Source organism: Carex rostrata, chromosome 2 (assembly GCF_964058835.1).
Source record: "Carex rostrata chromosome 2, lpCarRost1.2, whole genome shotgun sequence".
Classification (NCBI taxonomy): domain Eukaryota; kingdom Viridiplantae; phylum Streptophyta; class Magnoliopsida; order Poales; family Cyperaceae; genus Carex; species Carex rostrata.
The window spans coordinates 1,471,527-1,495,776 of record NC_135919.1 but is presented as its reverse complement, the minus strand read 5'-3'; the positions used below and the strand labels follow the sequence as shown (position 1 = coordinate 1,495,776).

The following is a 24,250-nucleotide window of genomic DNA, read 5'->3' as shown; positions in this document are numbered from 1 at the left end:
AACGATTATATATGCTAATGAGAATTTATTTATATTTTCTTTAGTATGAGACCGAAACAAATAGTTAGGACCAGAATTTTGAATTTAGTACATTAAATTGAATTTATTTAATACTTGTCTTCAGTTTTAAAATTTAAAAAGTACAAAAAAGTTATTATAGATTTTATTCTATATAAATAACTTATTGATACGTCTGATTTCCGTTTGAACATAATTTCTGACATGTCATCCTTTTTTTTGTATATATTCTTCTGATATTTAATATACTAGAAGTGAAATAAAGTTATAGGTCATGCAACACAATTAATCTATGTTGAAGAATCAGAAGCTGTTCTATAAAATCTTAAAATCACTCTAAGAGCGTTGACAGAAGTACTAATAACAAAATCACAAACTTGATACATAATTTTAAGATTTAATAGAGAATAGAGAAAGAAAATGAACATAATATTAGAATCTACGAAAATCTTTTGGTGGCCTAAAATTAAGGGGATGTGTCTCAGGAGTTGCACTCATGTCTTCTTTCCACATCTTTATTGTTTTATCAGCTTCGCATGTAACAAGCCTCGACCCGCTTATGTCATATGAAGAAGCATATATGCATGCCTCACTGTCCAATGATCCTACAAATCATAATCATAATATATATTGTGAAAAGATAACTAAACTAAACTACCAAGTAGAAAATAGAAAAGTTAATTAATTAATTACCTGGCTGAACGATGGTCTGTGTCTGCTGGAAATTATGGCCGCTCTTCCAATCCCAAAACCATAAGCTTCCATTATCACCTATAATATAATCATGTAATGATCAAACAAGCACAGGAGCCACTCTCTCTTTGGATAACAATCAACACACAAATTAACAGTGTAAGTGTAAGTGTAAGATAATTATTTACCTCCAGTAGCTAAGACTCCATCTTCATTAACAGACATGGAATTAATTATTGTCTTCTGTTGGGACCTATACAGACCAATGAAAATATAATAATAATAATAATAAAAAACAATACTCTATTCAATGATATATTTACAATTTATTTTGCAAAATAATATTTTACTCACAACATATTGTGCAAAAATTCTCCTTTGGGAAGGCCAAATTTCTTTATATTGTCTGCTGATGCTGATGAAAAAGCATGCCTGGAAAAATGTTACAACACAAGTAAGACTTAATTATAAAATAGCAGAAAGAAAGAAAGTATTATAAATTCCAGATGTAATGTAACGCATACGTACTCTTTTGGGTGCAATGCCATAGCCCGGACAGATTTCTTGTGGTGTGTAAGAGTTGCCATTGTTTTTCCTACAAATTAATGAGTTGTAAGGCATACGTCCTCTGCAGATCCTTATATTAATTTTTAATACAAGTAAAATGGTTGCAACAAGTAAAATGAATTGAATGAATATCAACCAGCTACAAGATCCCAGAACTTAATTGTAGTGTCATGAGAACCAGTGACTACTTGTGGATCCTACACAAGGAAAGGAATCAAAGGTTAGATTTAAATTATGATCTACATATAACTGGTTTTATCCAGTTAAGTATAAACGGTACAGTAACTCATGATTAATAAAGTTTATTGTTGTTCTTACAGTTGGCCTTGCAAAAACAGAACAAACAGTGTTATCGTGTCCAGTCAAAGCACAGACCATGGCCTTTGTCCTTATATCCCAAACCTGAAAACGTAGCACCAACTCTAGTTAGAATGACCAACTCTAATTAGAAACTGTAAAATTCAGTTAACTCCCTCCCTCCCTCCCTTACCCTGCAAACAGAATCTCGGCCACCTGTGAGTAAAACATCAATTGTTGGATGGAGAGCCAAGCAGTACACCCCACTTAGATGCCCATGATATGACCTAATCACCTGTTTTTGGCAAAATAAACAACACAGAGATCGCAAAAGATATAACATTAACATTGACACACAATCCTCAAGTTTACAGTACCCAAAAGATTTCATTTGCAACTAACATGATACCACTACAAGTAAAGTCACAAAGTCCGAAACGTACAAATTTTCTTTATTTGATTGGATATTATTAAAAAAATATCATATCGAACTTGAGGACAAAAATCTATGTCATCACTTCCCGGAATATACCCTTTAATGGTTTGGTTTTGTGATTATATGCATCGAGAAGGTTTGGGGCCTGTTGCAAATTGAAAGAAGTTGGGTATTCTTTTGCAAACATTGTAAAATGTCATTTGTAACTGGCAAAAAGCACTGTTCTTTAATCAAAAGAGGATAACAACTATACGAACTTGGTTTTCAACCAATATAATATATGGTGGTCAGCATCTTTATCCCAAATAATATATTTCTATAAATAGTTAAAAAAAAATTAGCAAACCTTGTTTTGTTCAAGGTCCCAGCACTTGACTTGCTTGTCATCACCAGCTGAAAATAGATATGTATGGCGCTGACTAACCGCAAGCCCTGAAATTACATAAAGATGCCCCTCAGAAAATTAACAATTTGAAAAAATAATTCATTAAAAGAGTAAGATAGTGATTAGTGTGATCGAGGAACTAACCACGTATCTGTTCAATATGCCCGGTCAGTGTAAGCTTCAATCTTCCTGAGGCAACATCCCATATCTACATATATATAAACTTACAATTAAGACGTATGTAGCATAAGGAAACTAAAGAACATGAAATGCAAAATTATGAATTAATTTAGCATGAAACCTTTATTGTTCTGTCGGCAGACCCAGTACAAAACCAAGTATTGCTTGGATCAAATGCAACTGACCTTACCCATCCTAAATGACCGCTTATGACCTGCATAATAATTCAAATACAGTATTTGGTTCTTTAAAAAAATATTAAATGATCAGTTTACAGTTTAAATAAACGAAGAAACAAGTTCTGGTATATATAGACCAAACTCCAGCTTAGTGAGGTCAATTCAAGTTTCCTTTTTTTTTCTTTTATGTTCCCCAAAATAATTCAAGTGAGGTCAATTACTGAGTAAAGGTCAAGACCAGGAAAGATGCTGCATAAAAAAAGGCCAAAACTGTCACTTCAGAATATACTGTTTTTGCCAGATACCAGAATGTGCTGGCCAAGTATGTTACTTCACTAACTTTTGCTGGAACACTAAATAGAAGAGAACAACTGATAATACATTATAAGTACCAACCAGACCAACCAACAGTTAGGTTTTATGCTGGTACAGTATATCCAAGGAAGTAATACATTTGAAGATACATTCCAACTTACAAACGAAGAAATAATTTCAGGCTCATACCCGGTAGTTTTTCCAAGGAGGATGCCATACAGGCTTAGGCCATTTACTTGGAATTCTCTCTATCAGTGCAGAACTAGATCCAAATCTAAAATTCAAAAGAAGAAAGTGAATTATTTACGCCCTTAAGTGAGTATTAATCAGTGATGCATTTCGCAATAAATATTCTAGAAGAACTTGGCATTTAATTTTTTCACATTTTACTTACTAGAACTAAACTGTCAACTTAGATCAAGTTCTCTATATAAAATTAAATACCAAAAGGCAAGCAAATCAATACCTATCCGAGGAGCCAGGCACAGAAATGACAGCTGAACTTTTGCTTGGCATGGCCATTTCTCTAAAAAAAGAGACATATTTCTAGATTTAACAAACAAACGGTAAATTTATCTTTTAAGATAAAAAGGTGACAGCTTGAGTTTTAATCTTACGGTGCTTTTGGTAGCATTGGTGGAGCCATTACGAGAGCACCTTGACCCCCTTCTTTTTTAGAGCCTTTAGCTTCTGGAATGCCTAGAAAAAAATAATAACAAGAAAACATTTGTTTATTTCTGTTGTGTAAGAGCAAAACCATTCTCATTTTTCTTATAAAATCTAACTTGAATAAAATAGACATAATTTAGTACTGGAAATAAAAGGACTAAAGTATCCTACCTGGAAGTGCTAGTGGGGTCGACGACTGCTCTGTTTTATGTTTGGATTTATCATTTGTGTCTTCACTCGGCAAATTTTTAAACCCTCCATATTCAGCAGTCACCTACATCAAGTAACCATTTGCATTGACTTAATGTTTAAATGATTGAAATTTGTTTACAGTATGGCAGTGCATCAGGTAGATTCCTCATTGCACTTATTCTAGATAATGCAATTTTGCCCAAATTTTGAATTTTTAACTATAAATATGCAATCAGATTTCCAAATTATACAGTCACTCCGAATCAAGAGCAGCAAGAACTCGAGCAAATCATGCCTTTACAACTAAGCATTGATAAAAAAACAATTCATAATCAGTAGTTGATTCTGCAACCATTCTACAAACAAAACACAAGTTACCCTCCTTTGGTGGTGCTGGTTAACCCTAAAAACCTTATATTAGTATTTACCAGTATGCAACCAAAGAGAAAACAAACAAAGAAACATTTCCTATTATCAGGTGGTCACCATACTGGTAAATATGAAGTCAACATTTGAAGCAGTGTAGTAATATTAGGTTTCTATGCGGTATGCGGAAGGGCACCGCATACCGCATATACGGTATGCGGCCGCATATGCGGATTTCTATGCGGATTTATATATGCAGATTTTAGTAGTATTTGCAATTTATACAACAGCCCATTCATACAATTTCAAAACTATTAGTAATTTTCAAATTTATACAACAGCCCAACAATGAGTATTTTAGAGTTTTCAACAAACACAGCCCATATTAATAAAGCCCAGTGTTCATATATAAATATTGATGCTGCAGCCCAACGCTTTGATTTACAAAAGATTAGAAGATTGAAGCGACTTCTCTTCTGGCTGTTCGCGTGCGCACGTGTCGTCCGGACTGAGTTTGGAGAAATGAAGCTCTGTAGTCCCACCACTCCAAATAAAATAGAATAAGTCGCTCGGTAGCTTATAAAACAGGCTTGAGACTGAGGTTGAAGAATAACTTAACTGGACGGAGTCGTTCGGATGAGTGGGTTTCTGTTAAAACCGGTTACCCAATCCGTATTTTTATTGGATGCGGATTTTAAATTTTAATTACTATTGGCATATGCGTTCAAATCCGCATATAGTACCGCATAGTAAAAAATTATGCGGTTTGAGACCTTATACGCATATGCGGCCGCATATGCGCCGCATATAACCTTATTTTACCACACTGATTTGAAGTAAAGTACCTTATAGCTGACTCGAATCCTTTTGCTGAAACAGAGTAAAAGAAAGAAAAAAAGAAACATTAATAGTAGGTTAAGATTAAGAGGTGTGTTATGTATTGGAAGTATAGAGAAAGAAATAAGAGGTACCTTTGTGTGTCGAGAGGGAAGGAAGTGCCATGAGAGGGGACAAAGAGGTCGAGGCCTCGCTTGAGTGACTTGAGGCTCAACTTTCTCAACGATTGGGGCTCAACTGGTAGCTCCGCCATTGGCGCCGCCATCTCTCTCTCTCTCTCTCTCTCTATCCTCTCTTATTCTGCCCAAAGTCAAAATTAACTATTACTCGTACCGCTAATGCACATTTACATATTCTGCTAAATAAATACTTCAAAGAACATACTTGCATCTTAGATTTTTGTTATACTTATCATAAACTTATTTTAATGCTTAAAACTGATTTGAGAAGTTCTTCTCATGAAGTTTATGTTTTATCACAGTTTGGGTAATAGTATACACCTTAAGTCTTGAGTTGTACATCATCTAGATCAAATACAAGAAAAGCAAAAATTACTGAGTTGAAAAACTAATGGAAAGAAAGTGCAAAAAAAAAAAAGAGAGAACCAATATCAGCTAAACATATATAATAGCACATTATCATGATACAAATCTAGTAATGTTGGATATACTTCGACAAAAGCCCAGTACGTCTTAATTCTTAAATTAAAAAAAAATAAGTAAAAAGGTATACACTAAAGAAAGCTATTCTGGTGCCGTGTTCTCAAATTATGATTGAACCAAATACCAAATCTTAAATTGACCTAAAAGACATACTTAAAACCCAAAAGCGATAACAAAATACACAGATAATTAGATCAACGAAAATTGATAAGAAGCTCTTCTCAGCCCAGGTTTTGCCATTAGAGATGGCGGTGTTCTAGCCACCCTGGTGGTCGCCTGCCAACAACGAAATTGAACCGTACCTGTGTTGTGTGATGTGAAGCGCTAGCTTCGGCGTTTTGACGGGGGAGAAGGTGAATTCACTTCTTCGAATTGTTTGCACAGCTTCCTCGAGAGTTGCAACGAGAGAGACAGAGAGAGGGAGTGAGGGGAAGGGTGGTGCGCCTCTAGGATGAGAGGCGGCGCGACGGAGAGGAAGAGATCGCGAGTTCGCGACTGGGTGAAACCCTGAGGCGTGACTCGTGAGACTTTGAGAAACGGGTTCAGTCGAAGTCAGATCGAATGATTGTTCGATGGGTCATGTTCGAATAGGAATCGATCGGACTCAAATCTGATCTGTTCAACGGGCTGTCCAAAGCCCGTTCAAACTCGGCCCAGTGGGTCATGTTAGATTTATTCAAAATCGTTGTTTTTTTATGGTTCAGATTTGTCTGAAAAACAACGATTTTCAATAAACTTAAAAAATTAGTAAACAATTTTCAAAAAATATAAAATTTGGTCTCCAAATACATATTAATATGGAGAACAAGATGAACGATTTGGATCAGTCATTTGGACTTTGAATCCGGTTATTCATATATACCACTCAAAAACTATGAGATTACATGTTTACCATTTAAATTTTTGTAATTACATATTTACCATCTAAAAATCTAATAACTCACATATTTACTCAATATAACTTTAGTATCAAATATACTCAAAACTGAGATTAATTATGTTTAATTTTTTTAAAACTATAATTAATCAAAGATTAACTTAACACCATCTCTTTATTTCCTTAGAACCGTTCTCCTTTATACTCAATATAAAAGATTAAAAACAGATATTCCAAACTGAGCCAGTAACAAAATACAGATTCGCAAACTCAGTTACTACTTTGATAACGGGTTGCGACATCATCGTCGAATTCAGCATGAGTTATTTCGTTGGAAAAGTTTGAGTGGTTACCTTGTTTTTAAATGATCAAGCTAGAGTTGAAATCCTTAAATCCGAATTTTTGCCCCTTCTCTCCGAGTTTAAGCAAGAGAGACAAGATGAGGAGAGAATTTAAACGAACGTCAAAAAAAGGGGGAGGAAAAAAATTGCGCAAAAGAGGAAGGGACAGAGAAAGAGAAAATAATAAATAACTTATTAATTATGTTTTATATAATATTAAACTTAATTAATCTCATTTTTTGATTAACTGGGTAAATATGTGAGTTATTAGATTTTTAGATGGTAAATATGTAATTATAGAAATTTGGATAGTAAATACGTAATTTTACCCTTTTTGAGTGGTATATATGAAATTATCCCAAATAAGAACGTAGGGTTTCTATAAAAAAAATGTTGGGTAGTTTAATGAAGTTTCTTTCAAGAGAAGATGAGAGGAAAGGGAATCCTTAATAATCTCTTTTCAAACTAATTGATTTTGTACTTAGTTGAATTTCATTACAAAATTATCCCTATAATAATATTTGGAAGCTGTAAAAATTTGAATGAAAGAACTCTTCTTAATTCTATTATAAAACGGTGAAAATGTATTAACTGAAGCAATTTAAAATTTGATTTCAGTCAAAATTGAGCAAATTCTAAGAATATGGGTCAATTGGAAATTCATGAGCCAATTCATGGCATGCGAGTTTGTAGAACAAAACAATTAGTTTTCAGCTTTGTTATTATAGCCAGAAGTTTGATATCCATGCCCACTAACAAATTTTGAGCAGTGTTGTAAATAACAGTATGTGGTTGTTGGACAGATATATATGGTACTGTCAAGCAATTAATTGAGAATAATCGTCTGATTAATTGGAAAAATCTATAATGGTTTGGTCACCGCCAATGACTAATTAGCCGATTAATTGGCCCGGATGTTTTTTACAACACTGGTTTCGAGTACAACGTGCTCCTGTCAAATTCTAATAATTATTAAGGTGCGTTTGCATGCAAGTGAGTGTAGGGATTTCAAATAGGTTATAGGTATAACAATTCTATTCAGTTCGTCATTTGTTTACTATTTGAAAATTAGAATTTATGTATAAAATTAATTTCAAAAAATATATATATAGTTTACCACTAAACGCGTAGCGAAAACTTCAAGCTCTAGCAGTAACATTCTTCACTTCATATATCTTGTGTCGGATCCATGTAATAGCAACCGCAGCCACTTCTCTACTGGTATCTACACGAATTAGAGTGCTAGCGCCGACTGATAGTCCCCTCTTGTCTTTCTCTTTCTCTTTATCTCTCTCTCAATTTCTGAAATAGTGTAATCTCAGACATATCAGATTTTCGGTTTAATTCAATAATATCGAAATTCTATTTCTCTATCCCTTTTCTGTCTTATCCGAAAATGTATAGTTTTGAGTTATACTCAAAACTGATTATTTGTATGTGTATATTTATAATACAACACACACCCATTCAGATCGCACCTAATCAGAAACTCGTATCCTGATCTGAATATATCAGATCAGATCATATCAGAGAGCAGAAATTTCGAGCCCATATATTGATGCAATCTAATAAGACTTAATCCATATTATATTTTTGTAATTAACTGTTAATTATGGTCCAAAACATTAATTATCAAATTGACTGTAATGCATCTTAAAATCCATACTAATCCACGTAACATATATAATACTAAAAATTAGAAACCATAGTTATAGAACATGGTATTGTAAGTAATAATCATAAAATATTGGGTAAATTTCCGTGGAGGTCACTAAACTTTGTTATTTGTTACGAATTGGTCACTCAAGTTTGATTTGTCCATTTTAAGTCACTAAACTTTGTTATTTGTCTCAATCAAGTCCTTCTATACTTTTTCATCCAAAAATTTAATGGAATATTCCTATTTCGTCCAAAAAATTAACAGAATATACTCATTCCCTCCAAAATATTAACAGAATTAACATATTCCATCCAAAATACTAACGGAATTAGCATATTCCGTTAAAATTTTGGATGGAAAAAATAGAGGGACTTGATTGGGACAAATAACAAAGTTTAGTGACTGAAAATGGACAAATCAAACTTGAGTGACCAATTCGTGACAAATAACAAAGTTTAGTGACCTCCAGGGAAATTTATCCTAAAATATTAATACAAGTTATTAGAAATAATACGATTCAAAGTAGAAAAGATTAAGTATAATAAAACACGGAAAGATTTAAGAAAAGACAATTTTTTACCTTATAAGAGAAGAGATTATTAATTAATTAATTAGTTTGCCTCTTGTATTCAATCTCCAAGTTAAGTTCCTGTGAGAGGAGAGGGAGGAGGGAGCGAGATTGAGATACTTAAAGATGCCTGCCTTGCTAAATCTCCTAGTGCCTGTTGTATTCATCTAAAAAAAATAGATATAGACATAAAGATGCCTTGCTCAAGAGAGGAGCATCTTGACATCTTATGTACGTAACTTATAATAAATAACTACACTTGTTGGGAAATATTAAAGCATTGATTTCAATATGTTTATATTTGTTTGAGTAAAACAAATTTTATAAAGTAGCTAACCAATGTTAATGTTAAGCACTCACCAAATCTGGTCGATTTATGTATATTGGACGACAGCTCCTAGCATATATAATCTTAATAACCGAATATATATATCTGAAGTGGGGCTCATATATGGCTTTATATTCTTTTGTATTTTGTTTTATGAAAAGTCCTAGGTATATATATATATTATAGAGTACGGCTAACGCGCTTCCTCTAGCATATGGGCCGAAATACTTCCGGTGGAAATTTGAAATTTCAAAATCTAAAAAGTCGATATGAACCGTTCATCTCCTTCTCCATATTAATATCTGCTTGGAGACCAAATTTTACATTTTTCTGAATTTTTTACTATTTATTAAGCCACTTTGAAAATCGCTGATCCAACGGTGGCTTAACAAAACAGTAAAACCATTGGATCAGCAATTTTCAAAGTGGCTTAATAAATAGTAAAAAATTTCAGAAAAATGTAAAATTTGGTCTCCAAGCAGATATTAATATGGAGAAGAAGATGAACGGTTCAGATCGACTTTTTGGATTTTGAAATTTCAAATTTCCACCGGAAGCATTTCGGCCCATATGCTAGAGGAAGCGCGTTAGCCGTACTCTCTCTCTATATATATATATAGAGAGAGAGAGAGAGATGGGCTATGGTGCATTGCAATGCATAGGCCATGGTGTGCATTGGACCATAAATCACCGATTCAAAGTCCAAATGACCGATCCAAACCGTTCATCTTGTTCTCCATATTAATATGTGCTTGGAGACCAAATTTTACATTTTTTGGAATTTTTTTACTATTTATTAAGCCACTTTGAAAATCGCTGATCCAACGGTGACTGTTTGGAACAGTAAAATCAGAAGCCACCGTTGGATCAGCGATTTTCAAAGTGGCTTAATAAATAGTAAAAAAAATTCCAAAAAATGTAAAATTTGATCTCCAAGCACATATTAATATGGAGAACAAGATGAACGGTTTGGATCGGTCATTTGGACTTTGAATCGGTGATTTATGGTCCAATGCACACCATGGCCTATGCATTGCAATGCACCATAGCCCATCTCTCTCTCTCTCTATATATATATATATATATATAGAGTACGGCTAACGCGCTTCCTCTAGCATATGGGCCGAAATGCTTCCGGTGGAAATTTGAAATTTCAAAATCCAAAAAGTCGATCTGAACCGTTCATCTTCTTCTCCATATTAATATCTGCTTGGAGACCAAATTTTACATTTTTCTGAAATTTTTTACTATTTATTAAGCCACTTTGAAAATCGCTGATCCAATGGTTTTACTGTTTTGTTAAGCCACCGTTGGATCAGCGATTTTCAAAGTGGCTTAATAAATAGTAAAAAATTTCAGAAAAATGTAAAATTTGGTCTCCAAGCAGATATTAATATGGAGAAGAAGATGAACGGTTCAGATCGACTTTTTGGATTTTGAAATTTCAAATTTTCACCGGAAGCATTTCGGCCCATATGCTAGAGGAAGCGCGTTAGCCGTACTCTATATATATATATATGTACTCTTTTGTAAAAGTGACATCAGAGACCGAATATGAGAGAAACTTATCAATATTTCCGTCCTGACAAGATAATAAAAGATATATTCATCAAGACCAAATAAACGTAATAGACTTGTAAAACTAGAGAAGCTATAAAAAAAAGTAATTCAAAATTGTGCCCAAAGCACTTCATTTATTTAGCACAACATAAATTATTTCATCAAATTAAGCATATATTCAATCAAACTTCTATAGTACAAATTGTACTTTTCTTTTATACTAAACTATACAGAAGACTTCACTCTTGAAATAATATTATTTTTGCAGAATAAATTGAATTTCTATAATAATAGTTTCTACATAAAAGTTTTATCGTCAATTAAATGTTGAACTATAATAACCTCATATAGGAGGGATCCAATTACACTCTTTTTTTGTGACACTGAATTATACTCTTTATTTTCAAAGTTTTCAAATTTTAAACAGTCAATCCAAACCGTTCAACATAATGGATATGTTAAAATGTGCTTGCAGATCAAATTTTACATTTTTTTGGAATTTTTTTACTATTTATTAAGTATTTAACAAAATCGCTATATTCAGACCGTTGAATTTTTGTACCCATCTTAATAAATAGTAAAAAAATTAAGAAAAATGTAAAATTTGATCTGCAAGCACATTTTAACATATGCATTAAGTTAAACGGTTTGGATCGATTGTTTGGACTTTGTAAACATATGATGTAATCCGGTGTCACTATAAATCACGTGATTCAAAGTTCAAAGAACCGATCCAAACCGTTCATCTTGCTGTCCATATTAATATGTGTTTGGAGACCAAATTTTACATTTTTTGAAATTTTTTAACTATTTTTTTAGATTTATTGAAAATCGTTGTTTTCAGACAAATCTGGACCATAAAAAAACAACGATATTCAATAAATCTAAAAAATAGTAAAAAAATGTAAAATTTGGTCTCCAAACACATATTAATATGGACAACAAGATGAACGGTTTGGATCGGTTATTTGAACTATAAATCACGTGATTTATAGTGCAATGTACAAAGAATGTTATACATTGCAATGTACCATGGCCCATCTCTCTCTCTCTCTCTCTATATATATATATATATTTGCAAAACTATAATAACCTTTTTAATTATGATTAATAATTTATACATTAAAATACAAATATATGTTCTTGAGTGAGTCTATGGTACTATGCATAGTACGATTTCGTTCACGATATATAATAATCTTTTTGTTTTCAAAATTCTAATTGTTGATATGAACCGTTCACATGATGATCATATGAATATGTACTTGCATACCGAATTTTATATTTTTTAGAATTTTATTCATTATTTTTAAAGATAGATAGAAAATCAATGTTTTTGGATGGTCCAAAATTTTCAGATCAAGTATTTTTTATCTATCTTAAAAAATAGTAAAAAAAAATCTAAAAAATATATAATTCGGTCAGAAAGTACATATTCATATATATGAGGATTATGTTGAACGGTTCGGATCGAGCATTAGAATTTTGAAAACGAAAATATTGATCCGTATTATACAGACCAACCTGTGATATGCATGCATAGTACCATAGACTCACTCTATGTTCTTTCTTAAATGCGGAGAGAGAAATGTATGAGAAAATATTAATGCACAATCAAAATAAATAAGAAGAAAAAATAGGATAAAATAAAAATCTCAAAATTTAATCATAACACCGTGTCCGTGCGTCGTAATTGAGAAATATTATAAAAAAAAACTTAAAACAGACCTTTTTCCCGCATATCAGACAAACATTTTTACTCTTTTCTCTACCTTTATTTACTTTACGTATTTCTACTACATTGTTGCTCATATACTAGACTTTCGCTGATGATCATTAACCTGATTAAAAAAAAAATTACAAAGGCTTCCAATTCACCCCACTTTGATCGATCGCCGGCCATACGGTTTTATAAAATGTCACATTAATATATACGGTCTCTTAATTCTTTCTACTCGTTTGAAAAGAAATACATCGATCTTTGGTCTGCCGATATATATGATGCAATGAAATAAAGATAGGTTATAAGTACAACAATTTAATTTAGTTATGAGTTTTCCAGCAATATTTTTTTATGCTCAATCTCAAGAGAAAAGTATCAGCAAACTTTTAATTATGCATCTTGTGTAACTTGTAAATAACTACACTGTTGGGAATTATTAAAACATTGATTTTGGGAATACACATAATTCTCTTCTTTCAAATTTCAATATATATGTTTATATTTGTTTGATTAAAACAAATTTAATAAAGTAGCCCATGTTAATGTTAATGTTAATGTTAAGCACTCACCAAATCTGGCTATATATATATATGTCCGATTTTTTATTTATATCCAAAAAAAATATAAATTTAAAAAACTAACCAAACCTCTTGTTAATTTCGAAAACTATCTAAACCGGAAATTTTTTTTCCGGTTTCAACACCAATTTCCGGAAATAAAATTTCCGGTAAATGAATATTAAAACCGGAATAATTTTTTCAGTTTTAGAATTTTTTTTTAAAAAAAAACCGGAATAATTTTTTCCGGTTTTAGGTTTTTTTTTTTTAGGAAATTTTTTTTTTTTTGGATTTTTTTTTTCTCATTTTTCAGTTTTTATAATTTATTTATTTTTTGTATTGAAGTATTACAAATATTTAATATATTTTTTTAAAATAGATGAAATACTATATAATTTGATTTATTCGAAATACTACTACAAATAATCTGGATCAACATTTTTCATACCAGATTTGAAACTAATTTGAAAATACCGATCGTTGAATGCCTACTGTTGAACGAAAACTTAAACTGATTTTTTGAGGCACTAAACAACGTTTTTTTGAAATTCTGATGCCTCATTTTTTCATACCTCATCATACCTCATATTTTATATTTTCGTTTTCAAAGTCCAAATTGTCGATCCGAACCGTTCAACAAAATATTTATACTAAAATATGCATGGAGATGAAATTTTATATTTTTTGAAATTTTTTTTGCTATTTTTTAAGATAGGTACAAAATCACTATTTTTGAACCGTTCAAAAAACAGTAATTTTCTACCCATCTTAAAAAATAGTAAAAAATTTAAAAAAATTATAAAACTTCATCCCTAACCATATTTTAGTATGGATATCATGTTGAATGGTTCGGATCAACAATTTAGACTTTGAATATGAAGAAAATGAAGATATAAAATATGAGGTATGATGAGGTATAAAAAAAATGAGACATTGGAACCCTCGTTTAGTGCCTCAAAAATTCAGTTTAAGTTTTCGTTTAACGATAGGCATTCAACGATCGGTATTTTCAAAGTTTTCAAAGTCCAAACAGTCGATCCAAACCGTTCAACATGATGGATATTTTAAAATGTACTTGCAGATCAAATTTTACATTTTTCTAAATTTTTTTACTATTTATTAAGATGTGTACAAAAATTCAATGGTCTGAATATAGCGATTTTGTTAAATACTTAATAATGTTGAACTTAGGTGCACCTCTAATTGCTCAAAAACTGAAATTAACTTGCAATTGAAAGTAAAAAGATGAGTTTAGAGAAATTTGACACACGGGATGTTAACGGAGTTCGGCAAAGCAAAGGCCTACGTCTCCGGGGATTCACAACCTTGTGTGGTGCGCCTTTCTATTACCCAATACGAAAGGATTACAACTTGTGAACCGTTGAGCCCTTACACACCAAGCGGGAAGTCAAACGGCCAACTCAAAGAGATGAGAACAAGGTCTCAATTGTCTAGAGAATCAAGAGAAACACTCAATAGATCACTCTAACCTAATATATATCAAGATTAGTGAAGTAGGTTTGAGATTGCTTGAGGAATTTTGAAGTTTTAAGCTCTCACAACAATGGAGTAGGCTAAGCTCTCAGAAAATCGCTTTTGAAATGATTAGGGTCGGCTCAAATAAGTGGGGAAGAAACTCCACTGCTCTATTTATAGTGTCAGCTCAAAAATGAGCTGTTGGACATAAAACGTTACAACATTTTAGTTCAAAGTGCGATTTAGGGTTTTAATTTTCTGACAGCTCAGCAAAAACGTTATGTAACGTTTTCTTATGTAAAAACTTGATTAAAATAGGTGTTCTTTGAAGTTTAGAATTAATTAAAACGTTACAACGTTTTAAATTTGAATTTAGCATTAATACAGACAATCCTAAAACGTTACAACGTTTTAAGTTGTTTCTGAGTTTAATCAAGCTTTTACTTCAGCGTTTTTGACAGGCTTAAAACGTTACAACGTTTTACAAAAGTTACTAACGTTTTACAAAAGTTACTAACGTTTTACCTCTGTGAAAACAACCTCAAACTTATTTTATCAAACTTCTGATTTTACAATTCGTATTCTTGATAAAAGTCTTTGTGATTTCTTCAGTCCAAGCATATTATATTGCAATTCCAACTCTTATTGAACCTACATTATCTCAAAATGGAAGAAATTGTAAAATTCAATAATTGTATGTTTCTTGCAAATTAGTCAAATAGACGTAAAAGATTATTGTACGAACAACAATCTCCTCTTTTGGCGATTTGCAAAAACATACAATGTGAGTAAGTGCATAAATCGAAAATTGTCCAATGTGGTTTACCCAATTTTTTGATTTTGTATGTGTAGCAATCAGCATTGAACCATACCAGTAACCTCGTCCTTGTGCGTTTTCTGTGATGATTGTGGCCGTGCTTGTTTGTGTGATGTGGTACTAGTACTGCTATTAACGGGGCCCTGATTGCGGATGTGAGGTGCTGAGAGTGGCTACTGGTACGGTTCAGGGTGTGGAGATAGAGTTATTTCGCAAGGACGGGGTTACTAGTATGGTTCAGTGCTGAACTCAGGGTGTAGTTTGTAATTTTTAATCTTTGAGGGTGTTTTTCTATTAAGACCAGTAGGAGCCAATTCTCTTTTCATTTAGTAATTCTGATGTATGTTGTACTGTAGAAGATGATGCTACAGGATTGTAATTTAAAATTTCATATATAATATATGGTTTGGCAGCTACTGCCAATAGTTTAGTAAAAAAAAAGAGAGAGAGAGAGATCTGAGAAGACTTTATGTTTGTTTTATCTATGTGAACAAATAAGTCGGGAGAAAGGGTTGATAAGGATATATTGTTGACCTGGCATTCAAAATGCAATTAAAACAAATTGCACCAATGGAGAAATTTTGAAATTAGAATTGAAGTTAAAAAAAGGAATCTCATTAACAAAAAAGCAGCCCCACCAAGATCTCTCCAAAAGGGCAACTCCAACTGTCACACTCCAAACCAGGAGTTCTGGGTTAAGGTGTGATCAACCTCGCCTCGTGCTTAATTAATCATTAAGCACGCAAGGCTAATCATAAATAATAAATCAAACAGCAGCGGAAGCAACATAATATAAATATCAAGCATCAGTCACATAGCAAATAAATAAACATACACATACATAACATATAGTTCGATCCATCTCGGATCCAAATAACACCATCTATAGAAGGGGATACATGATCTATCGAACCCGTATATATAACACAGAAAATACGGGACTCGTAAACCTAATCAAAAGCCTAACCCTAACTAGGTCAAGTGATGTGGCCCTCGGGGACAGCTCCTGACATTTCCTGCTGCGGACCGCCAGAACCTGTACCTAAAACCCACGAAACAACTTGTGGGTGAGCGACGAATCGCCCAGTATGTGACCCAGAATTATCCCCTCAGGGATCCTCTACGGCCAAAGCACTTTTATTTTATAAAATGAATACAATTAAAAATATGCACATGTGTGAACCTATATTAATATCTAATAGAACTTATAATACTTTTGAATGATGTCATGATGCGATTATTCTATTATGCCAACATGCGAAATAAACCCAAAATAAAATCAAGGTGTAATATCGGATACAAATCAAATCGGAATCCAGTACTCATTGCACTGTGTGTCCAAATACAATAATAATAATAATAATATGGATAAAGTAAATCACCCCGTGCCGTGCCAATAGGATCAAAAGAATCGAATAATATAATCCAAGGACTGTGATCAGAGTGCAATGATACACGTTGCCTAGTGACATCGAGCATTGCTCCACAAGAACTGCACACTAGCCGATGGTTATACCTTTACCAAAAGAATATGAATAATATAATCCAAGGACTGTGATCAGGGAACAATGATACACGTTGCCTAATGACATCGCGCATTGCCCACAAGAACTGCACACTAGCCGATGGTTATACCTTTACCAAAATCCGGTGTGTCATCTCACCTAACGATTCATCACCCAAACATATCCAATAGGAGAAATCATACAATGCAAGTCGTAAAAAGTTAATCTCTTTCCTCATGAGCAGAAGAGAACTCTACCGTCCGGCCAGACCAATAGGACACCACACATGGATTCTACCCAAACCGGTGCTGGAACCCCGTACAAGATTCTACCCAACACTACCCGGCTTGGAATCCCGTTTTGGATTCTACCCAAACCGGTGCTGAAACCCCGTACAAGATTCTACCCAACACTACCCGGCTTGGAATCCCGTTCTAGGCAAAGTAGCTCCTAATGTAGGGAAGGAATAAATCCGGAATCGTCCGTGCCTCAGGGCTCGAGTCCGGCCCGCACGCAATGGTAAAATGAATCGAAAAGAATACATAATCAAGTTTATACATATAATATAAATCCTAAAGCCATCCAAGGATCAAGTGACCCTCAGCTCAGTGGCTGTCGGGCCGTCCCATGCCAAGTGACACCAAGACGGAACGAAGTCACTCGGCTCTGCTCAGCTCTCACCAATGCATGCGTATGCACGTAAAATAATAATATAGTCTTCTACGAGAAGAAGACAGCTAATAACCTAATATTCTAATAAGATATATATATAATATTATTTAATTACTCTACTCTTAAAATACAGTAAATTCGAGTTTTTCAGGGTTTATGCAATTCTACCTACAGTGCAGAAAGGATAAACATGCTCTAAAGTTTTAATGCAACTACTTAAAAATAAAGTGCGAATGTCAGGTCAAATGGATCGACTGGTGAGAGTACGTCCACGAAAGAAAATAATTCAGATATCCCACACCTGAGGGGGCTGGAGTCTCTGTCGCTAATAATCAGCGTGCTCCGCGTATGCTCCGAACTGCGGATCCGTCGAATTGGCCCACGGTTCGGACTCGTACGGAGTTGACGGATCTGTGATCACGTCATTTAAACTAATTAAAATCTACGCTAATTTTATTCCTCGATTATTTCGATTTTTCCTAAAATTACCGAGTCAGTCGGTCTGTCGGACCCGATTAGGCACATATTAATTATTTAATTTAATTTATTTTAAATTAGCTCTCATTTCCGTAACCGATCGAATGCGATTCTTTTCAAAAGTAAATTTAGTATTAAATTCAACTAATGCCACTAATTTAATAAAATATGTAATTCATATAATTATACTAAACTAATATTTGATTCTAATATGTTTTAGTCATTTTATAATTTAGATGCAAAATTTGTTTTATATAAAAAAAAAATTTAGAAGGAGATGGTTATCTAATTTACGTGTTTCCTAATTAATTTATTCCTAAGTCGCGCAATTCGTTATTTTTATAACTAAATTAATTTCTACGTTTAATTAGTCGTTTCGAATCTATGTCCAATAAATACTTTCCGTTGCTAAATAAATTGGTCCTTTAATAATTAACAACGAATTTTTGTACAACTTCGAAAAATGTTTAAAAGAGTTATTTTAACTTTAAAAACTTTTTATAAAACTTTTATTTTAGTTTAATGTGTTGGGTGTTTTAATTTGGTTTGTTTCGGGATCATACAGGTGTCCAATCGGGTTATTATAGTATCTGCTCAAATTATGTTATGAGTCATCATCGAGGCATCAGACCCTGGACGGTATAATCATCTCCCGAGCTAGTTCAAGTTTACGTAAGCATCCGATTTTAATTCGATTCCTTATAAAACTCAAACTTTAAAAGCCGCGTCTTCGGTCTGATAATTACGCTTCTTGGAAAAATTTCCAAATACCATAATTATAATTAAAGCCAGCTTACTCCGTCTCTCTTATTTTAAATTTCTGCATAGGCCCAAAAGAAAGCCCAAACTCTCCTCAATTTATTAATAAATTGATTTCGGCCCAGCAGAAACCAAAGGCCCAAAAGGCCTCTCCAATTATTTATTTTTACAAGGGCCCAAGTGTAAATACATGCATATTTTCAATACAATCCCTACTTGATTTTAATTATCACAAGGGCCTACATTATGCACAAATAACCCCATAATTCAAACAACCACACAAGGGGTCCCTGTCAGTTCAAGGTTGGTACCAGCAGCATCACATACAAGCAACCACAACACAATCAACAACATACATCAAAGCAGGTACCAGATACACATCACAGCAAGGTGCACACAAGCCAGAACAGCAACAAGGCACAACAAGGCACAAGCCAGAACAGGTACTGGTACGGTACCAGTCAAGAGCACCAAAGTCAGGGGGTACAAAGCCGTACCAGAAAATACAAGAGAAGAGCCGGTACACAACTAGAATAGAGCACAAACGTCACAACATCAAATCAAAGTGTACCGGCTTGCATTTTTCGTTGGTCGGCCGGGAAAATCAACAACCCGAGCCGACACCTACTACGCAAAATCAAACGAGGCAACAAAATCAAGGTGCTCACTTACCGGTCAGCTAGAATCGCAGAGGGCTTTATCAAAAGCGGCCGGTACCAAGATTCCACGGTTCTCGCCCTTCGGCCGGCAAAATCAATCAACAGAATTAAGTCAAAAAGCCCCCAAAATCAACGACAAGCACCTCAGGAAGTCACACGAGCACTCTCACAAGAAACCCCAAAATTTAGGGTTTCGAAATTCTCAGAAATCAGAGGGGAAGAGCAAGAACAAAGAAAGGGAGAAGTCAAGCAAACCTCAGCACATGAGAGTGAAAACAGGAGTTAAGCTCAAGAGAGAGAAAGGGGGGCTTATATACCCGAAAAGGAAAAACCACACGCAATAGGCAGTACGTCCGGCTGACAACGGAAAGACAGCGGCTACTTTCGCCGTTTCGCATTAACTTCGACGAGACAACGAGAGAGAAAGAGAGCGGGGAAATCAAACCCGGATGCCATCTCCTAAAAGGAGATAAAAAGAGAGGAGCACGGGGGTGGGGTCGGGCTGTCAGGCATCGAAAAGGATGTGGGCTCGTCGCTGCAGCGACAGAAGGGAGGAGACGAGGCTTTGCCTCTGTCTTGCGCGAACAGGAGAGGAAAGGGACGAAGAGGGTGAAAACCTGGTGGACCCGAATTCTTCATCTAATTGGGTTAAGTTCATATTTTAATTAATACTAGTCAAGTACCCACGCGTTGCGGTGGGGATTGACATATTAATTTTGTACAAATTTTAATTTGTGTTAGATTCATGAAAATATTTCTTCGAGAATTAACTTTTGTTGAATGCATTTCTGTGAAGGGTGACAATATTAATTTTAATAAAATTCACATAAATAATACACTGGGGCAAAATTGTTCAGAACACTACAAAATCAATTTCTCTCAAATCTGTGGGGAATTTGGAAATGATATTTATAATGTACTTCAAGTATAGTCATATGCATTTTTAAGAATTTTTATAGACATTTTTCAACAGTCAAATTGTGCAGACTCGATTTAAAACTTCATAATTTCAAAAATTGATAAAATTCCAAATGAACAATAAACAAAAAAAATTGCTCACGCAATGGGATATTGGGTACCAAAACTACTTGGATTATATAGTGAAGTGTGAACTACAGAAATTGCTCTGATATGTTGCTTCTCAACCTGGCATTTTACTCTAATGCTTTGTTTTCATTAATGAAACTTGCAAATGAGATAAACAACAGCTATAAAATACCAAATTTATATCCTAAACCAGATGACTTGTAATATGAAGAAAATGACAAACAAGCTCATAAAATATAGGAATTTAAAGTATTTACTGTGGGGCCACCTGGTCAGCGAAAGAACCCCAATTGCCACAACCCGACCCAACTCTTGACGTGGCACCTCATTCCCAAGGCCAGTGCCTCTATGGCACTCATTTGCTCTACGGGGTTGCCTTGCAAACTACCCCCCTCCCCCCAATTACTCTCCCCTGCGAGGCTCGCAGTAGGGCTAATGTGGCACCTTGGAGGATATGTCTAGCTGCCTTCTTAGCCGGAGCAAGGGCACGATCAGTTATATGTGTTTTGTTAATTATCTTACATGTGTGCTTCTTTTTTTCTCACTTCTCTTCTTGTGATTAATCATGACATAAAATTATGATTAAATTTAACAAAGGAATTACAAAAGTCATTTATAAGGGCACAAAATGTGTCTAAATTACAAAAGACAACCAAAACAGAAAATTATTTGAATGTAAGATAAATACAAAAAGAAATAAAACATGGACATTGCATTATTTTATTTATCTTATATTTTTATGTGAAAAGAATAAATGATCGAGAGATAAGGAGATAAATATCCATTTTATTACCAATGCGATATGTCTTATAGTTGCACATTGCACAACAATTGCATACAATAATAATTAACCAGCTCATGTAAAACGAAAGAATCGCATTATGCAGTAAAGATAAACATTATAAAACTAATCTCTCAAAATTAGTAATTCCAATGACTATCTGCACCATTATTGTTCACCATTTTAATTTCGCCGGGAAGTTCTATGTGAAAAAAGCATAACCTCAATTAATATTAAGTAATGAAAATCTCACAAATGAATATAGTACATTAAAAGATAAATGGAACTAAGATAGCAAAACAATCACCAAATTTAGTAATAACAGAGGGGATTATACCTTCCTAATTAGTGAAAATGGGACTGTCAGGATGGATGGAGAAGCACCTTTCCAAAGTTAATATGGATGGAGAAGAAACTTTCCAAGATCTGATATTTGAGGATCAGAGAAGCAATAATTAATCAAATGAAATGAATAATCTGAAAAAAAATGAATTTCATGTTTCATTGGTGCAAAATATCACTGCTACAGTAAATTCAATATTAAATTTTGATCTTATTGAGGATTGTCAATTTCCACCATAACATAGGAAATTTAGTTCAGACCCCTCTAAAGTTCAAAAAAAATTATATATTTTTAACTGTGAACTCTCGTCTACAAATTGGCTCAAATAATGCAAAAATTTCAAATTTAATATCTATAGGGACCTAGAGGTGATTTATACAAAGTTCCTCTTGTCAATTTGTTTCATAATCTACTTGATATACAAGCTTTGGGAACAATTGGGCAGAGTTACCCTTGGCCAAGCCTTAACCGAGCAAACCACGTCACAAACCTAAAATTCTAATACGAAATTCAAACTACAATTCATCAATTCTAAACATTAATAGGGAGAGAGAGAGAGAGAGAAAAGGTACTTACCTAGAGGGAGACTGTTGGTGAGGCATCGAGAGAGAAGAATAGCAAATGTGTGTATGATGTTACAATTTATAAAAGCAAATAAGAAGCTTTGAATCTTTTGCCTTTTTCTTAAATCTAGAAAGAAAATCGAATACAATTGTAAAGATATCAGTACCTACAATATTGTTAAAAAAGTCGGTGAATTATTAATTGTATCCATTAAACAACGGAAGCAACAGCATATGCATTACTAAAATAATCAAGAACACTGATTATAGTCTCATTGGAATACCAAGGCAACATAGACCATGGCCACTATGGATATATGTAATTTTTTATTCGGTGAAAATTTTCCTTCAGCATTCTTTCAAAAGAGATAACTAAACTTAGCAAGAAAAAACCTTTTGTTTCTTTTTACAAACTTTCACAGCTTTCGAAAATATAGTATCTTTGAAGTTTTAGATACGCAGAAGTTTTGTTACACTCAGAAATTTTTTTTGATTGATTATCATCTCACTTGCAATTTGAGAAAAAAGATTGCCCACTAAAATATAACATATTTCATTTTTTTGTGACGGATCAAGCAACAAAATAGTCAGTTAATTAAAAAGAAAGAAAAAAAAAATCTGGTTTTGTGTTACCTGGATGTGCATCTTTTCAGAAAAAATTAGGAGGGTTAGTTCTAGTGATAAATTGAGAGGTGAGATGTTCTTAAGATGTCCCCTCTTTTTTCCCATTACTTCATATATCATTTAGTTTCCATTACCGTTCTTTATTGTAAATCCAAATGGGGGCCACAGCAAGTTCTAATGCTGAATCAAGTATTTGGTGGAACCAATACCATCAGTAAATTAATACAGAAAAAAATGCTCACTCACCATCCTCTCCAACAGTCATATTTCCTCGGTCTCCAGCATGGTGATTTTCATCTTCAGGTACACCATGCGTCTTTCCATCAGGGTTGAAATGCGGCCCTGCATAAAGTGAATAAAGATCATAAACAATGGATGTAGATATCATATTATGTCATTTGTCACTCCACACGAGTTAATATTCATAAAACATTTTTATACACAAAAACATTTAGAAATGTTGTTTCTTATTTTCTTTTTTCTTTCACTCTACAAAAAATTGATAATGGTAAGTTGTCAAACTACCATGTATTGGTTCCAACTGAAAAGTTAACAAACTACAGTAAATTTCTAAAAAAAGTGAAAAAATCCTTGCAAATACAAAGTGAGAAACACGTACCAGTTGACATGCAGCCATTGGTGGTGTCACCAAGTGCAAGAACATAATTACAAAATTACAAGTTTGTTTGAAATGTAGTCTCTTTTCTCGAAAAAAAACTATCCAGAAATTTATTCCCAAAACAAAATTAAGTGATGTATTAACACTTGCATCATCAAAAGAAGCATCTGAAATGCTAAATCTTTTGTAGGATGTTATTTGGGTTCACTACTTTATTAGCTTTCTTGCAATTACATAAGAACACATTAAACCCAAAGTTTTATTAGCTTTCTTGCATAAAATCTTAAACATATCCATCAATTAAAATGGCAGCCATTAAAAAAACTGGGAGCAAATAAAGAAGAAAACTTATTTAAATTGGGAGCAAATAAAGAAGAAAACTTATTTAAATTGGGAGCAAATCTTAAACCTATCCATCACTTATTTAATTTCTCTTTGTCAATAGTATTCGGAAAGGGTGCCTACCTTTTACTCATAAATTTGAAGAAGGGGGGGCGG

The 24,250-nt window shown here is 33.5% G+C and overlaps 2 protein-coding genes across 3 annotated transcripts; both read right to left on the bottom strand.

The window, feature by feature from the left end:
• Window positions 1–309: 309 nt before the first annotated feature.
• Window positions 310–6,342, bottom strand: LOC144568127 (protein pleiotropic regulatory locus 1-like). 2 transcript variants are annotated; one of them, XM_078318367.1, is made up of 18 exons: window positions 6,099–6,342; window positions 5,269–5,434; window positions 5,143–5,167; window positions 3,911–4,013; window positions 3,688–3,769; window positions 3,537–3,596; window positions 3,260–3,344; window positions 2,698–2,790; window positions 2,541–2,604; window positions 2,358–2,443; window positions 1,769–1,870; window positions 1,597–1,680; window positions 1,415–1,475; window positions 1,240–1,306; window positions 1,066–1,143; window positions 900–964; window positions 712–789; window positions 310–623 (listed from the first exon to the last, which is right to left on the bottom strand). In XM_078318367.1, exons 2-18 carry the CDS (start codon window positions 5,397–5,399, stop codon window positions 451–453), a joined length of 1,437 nt encoding a protein of 478 aa, XP_078174493.1. In that variant the 5' UTR covers window positions 5,400–5,434; window positions 6,099–6,342; the 3' UTR covers window positions 310–450. The 2 variants fall into 2 exon arrangements, with proteins under 2 accessions (XP_078174493.1, XP_078174502.1); XM_078318376.1 differs by lacking the exon at window positions 6,099–6,342 and adding an exon at window positions 5,950–6,089 and having other exon boundaries at window positions 5,269–5,426.
• Window positions 6,343–22,326: 15,984 nt separating this feature from the next.
• LOC144548624 (superoxide dismutase [Cu-Zn]-like) lies at window positions 22,327–23,793 on the bottom strand. The gene is made up of 4 exons (XM_078297337.1): window positions 23,753–23,793; window positions 23,380–23,475; window positions 22,523–22,636; window positions 22,327–22,436 (listed from the first exon to the last, which is right to left on the bottom strand). Exons 1-4 carry the CDS (start codon window positions 23,760–23,762, stop codon window positions 22,429–22,431), a joined length of 228 nt encoding a protein of 75 aa, XP_078153463.1. The 5' UTR covers window positions 23,763–23,793; the 3' UTR covers window positions 22,327–22,428.
• Between the last annotated feature and the right edge of the window lie 457 nt (window positions 23,794–24,250).

Coding starts and splice junctions, on each gene's coding strand:
- LOC144568127 (XM_078318367.1), bottom strand. CDS start 5,399: ATGGCGGCGCCAATGGCGGAGCTACCAGTTGAGCCCCAATCGTTGAGA. Junction 3,597..3,687: donor CCAATGCTACCAAAAGCACC/GTAAGATTAAAA, acceptor CTCTTTTTTTAG/AGAAATGGCCATGCCAAGCA. Junction 1,681..1,768: donor GCCGAGATTCTGTTTGCAGG/GTAAGGGAGGGA, acceptor CTACGTTTTCAG/GTTTGGGATATAAGGACAAA.
- LOC144548624 (XM_078297337.1), bottom strand. Junction 22,637..23,379: donor TATGACTGTTGGAGAGGATG/GTGAGTGAGCAT, acceptor TTTTCTTTCTAG/ATTTAAGAAAAAGGCAAAAG.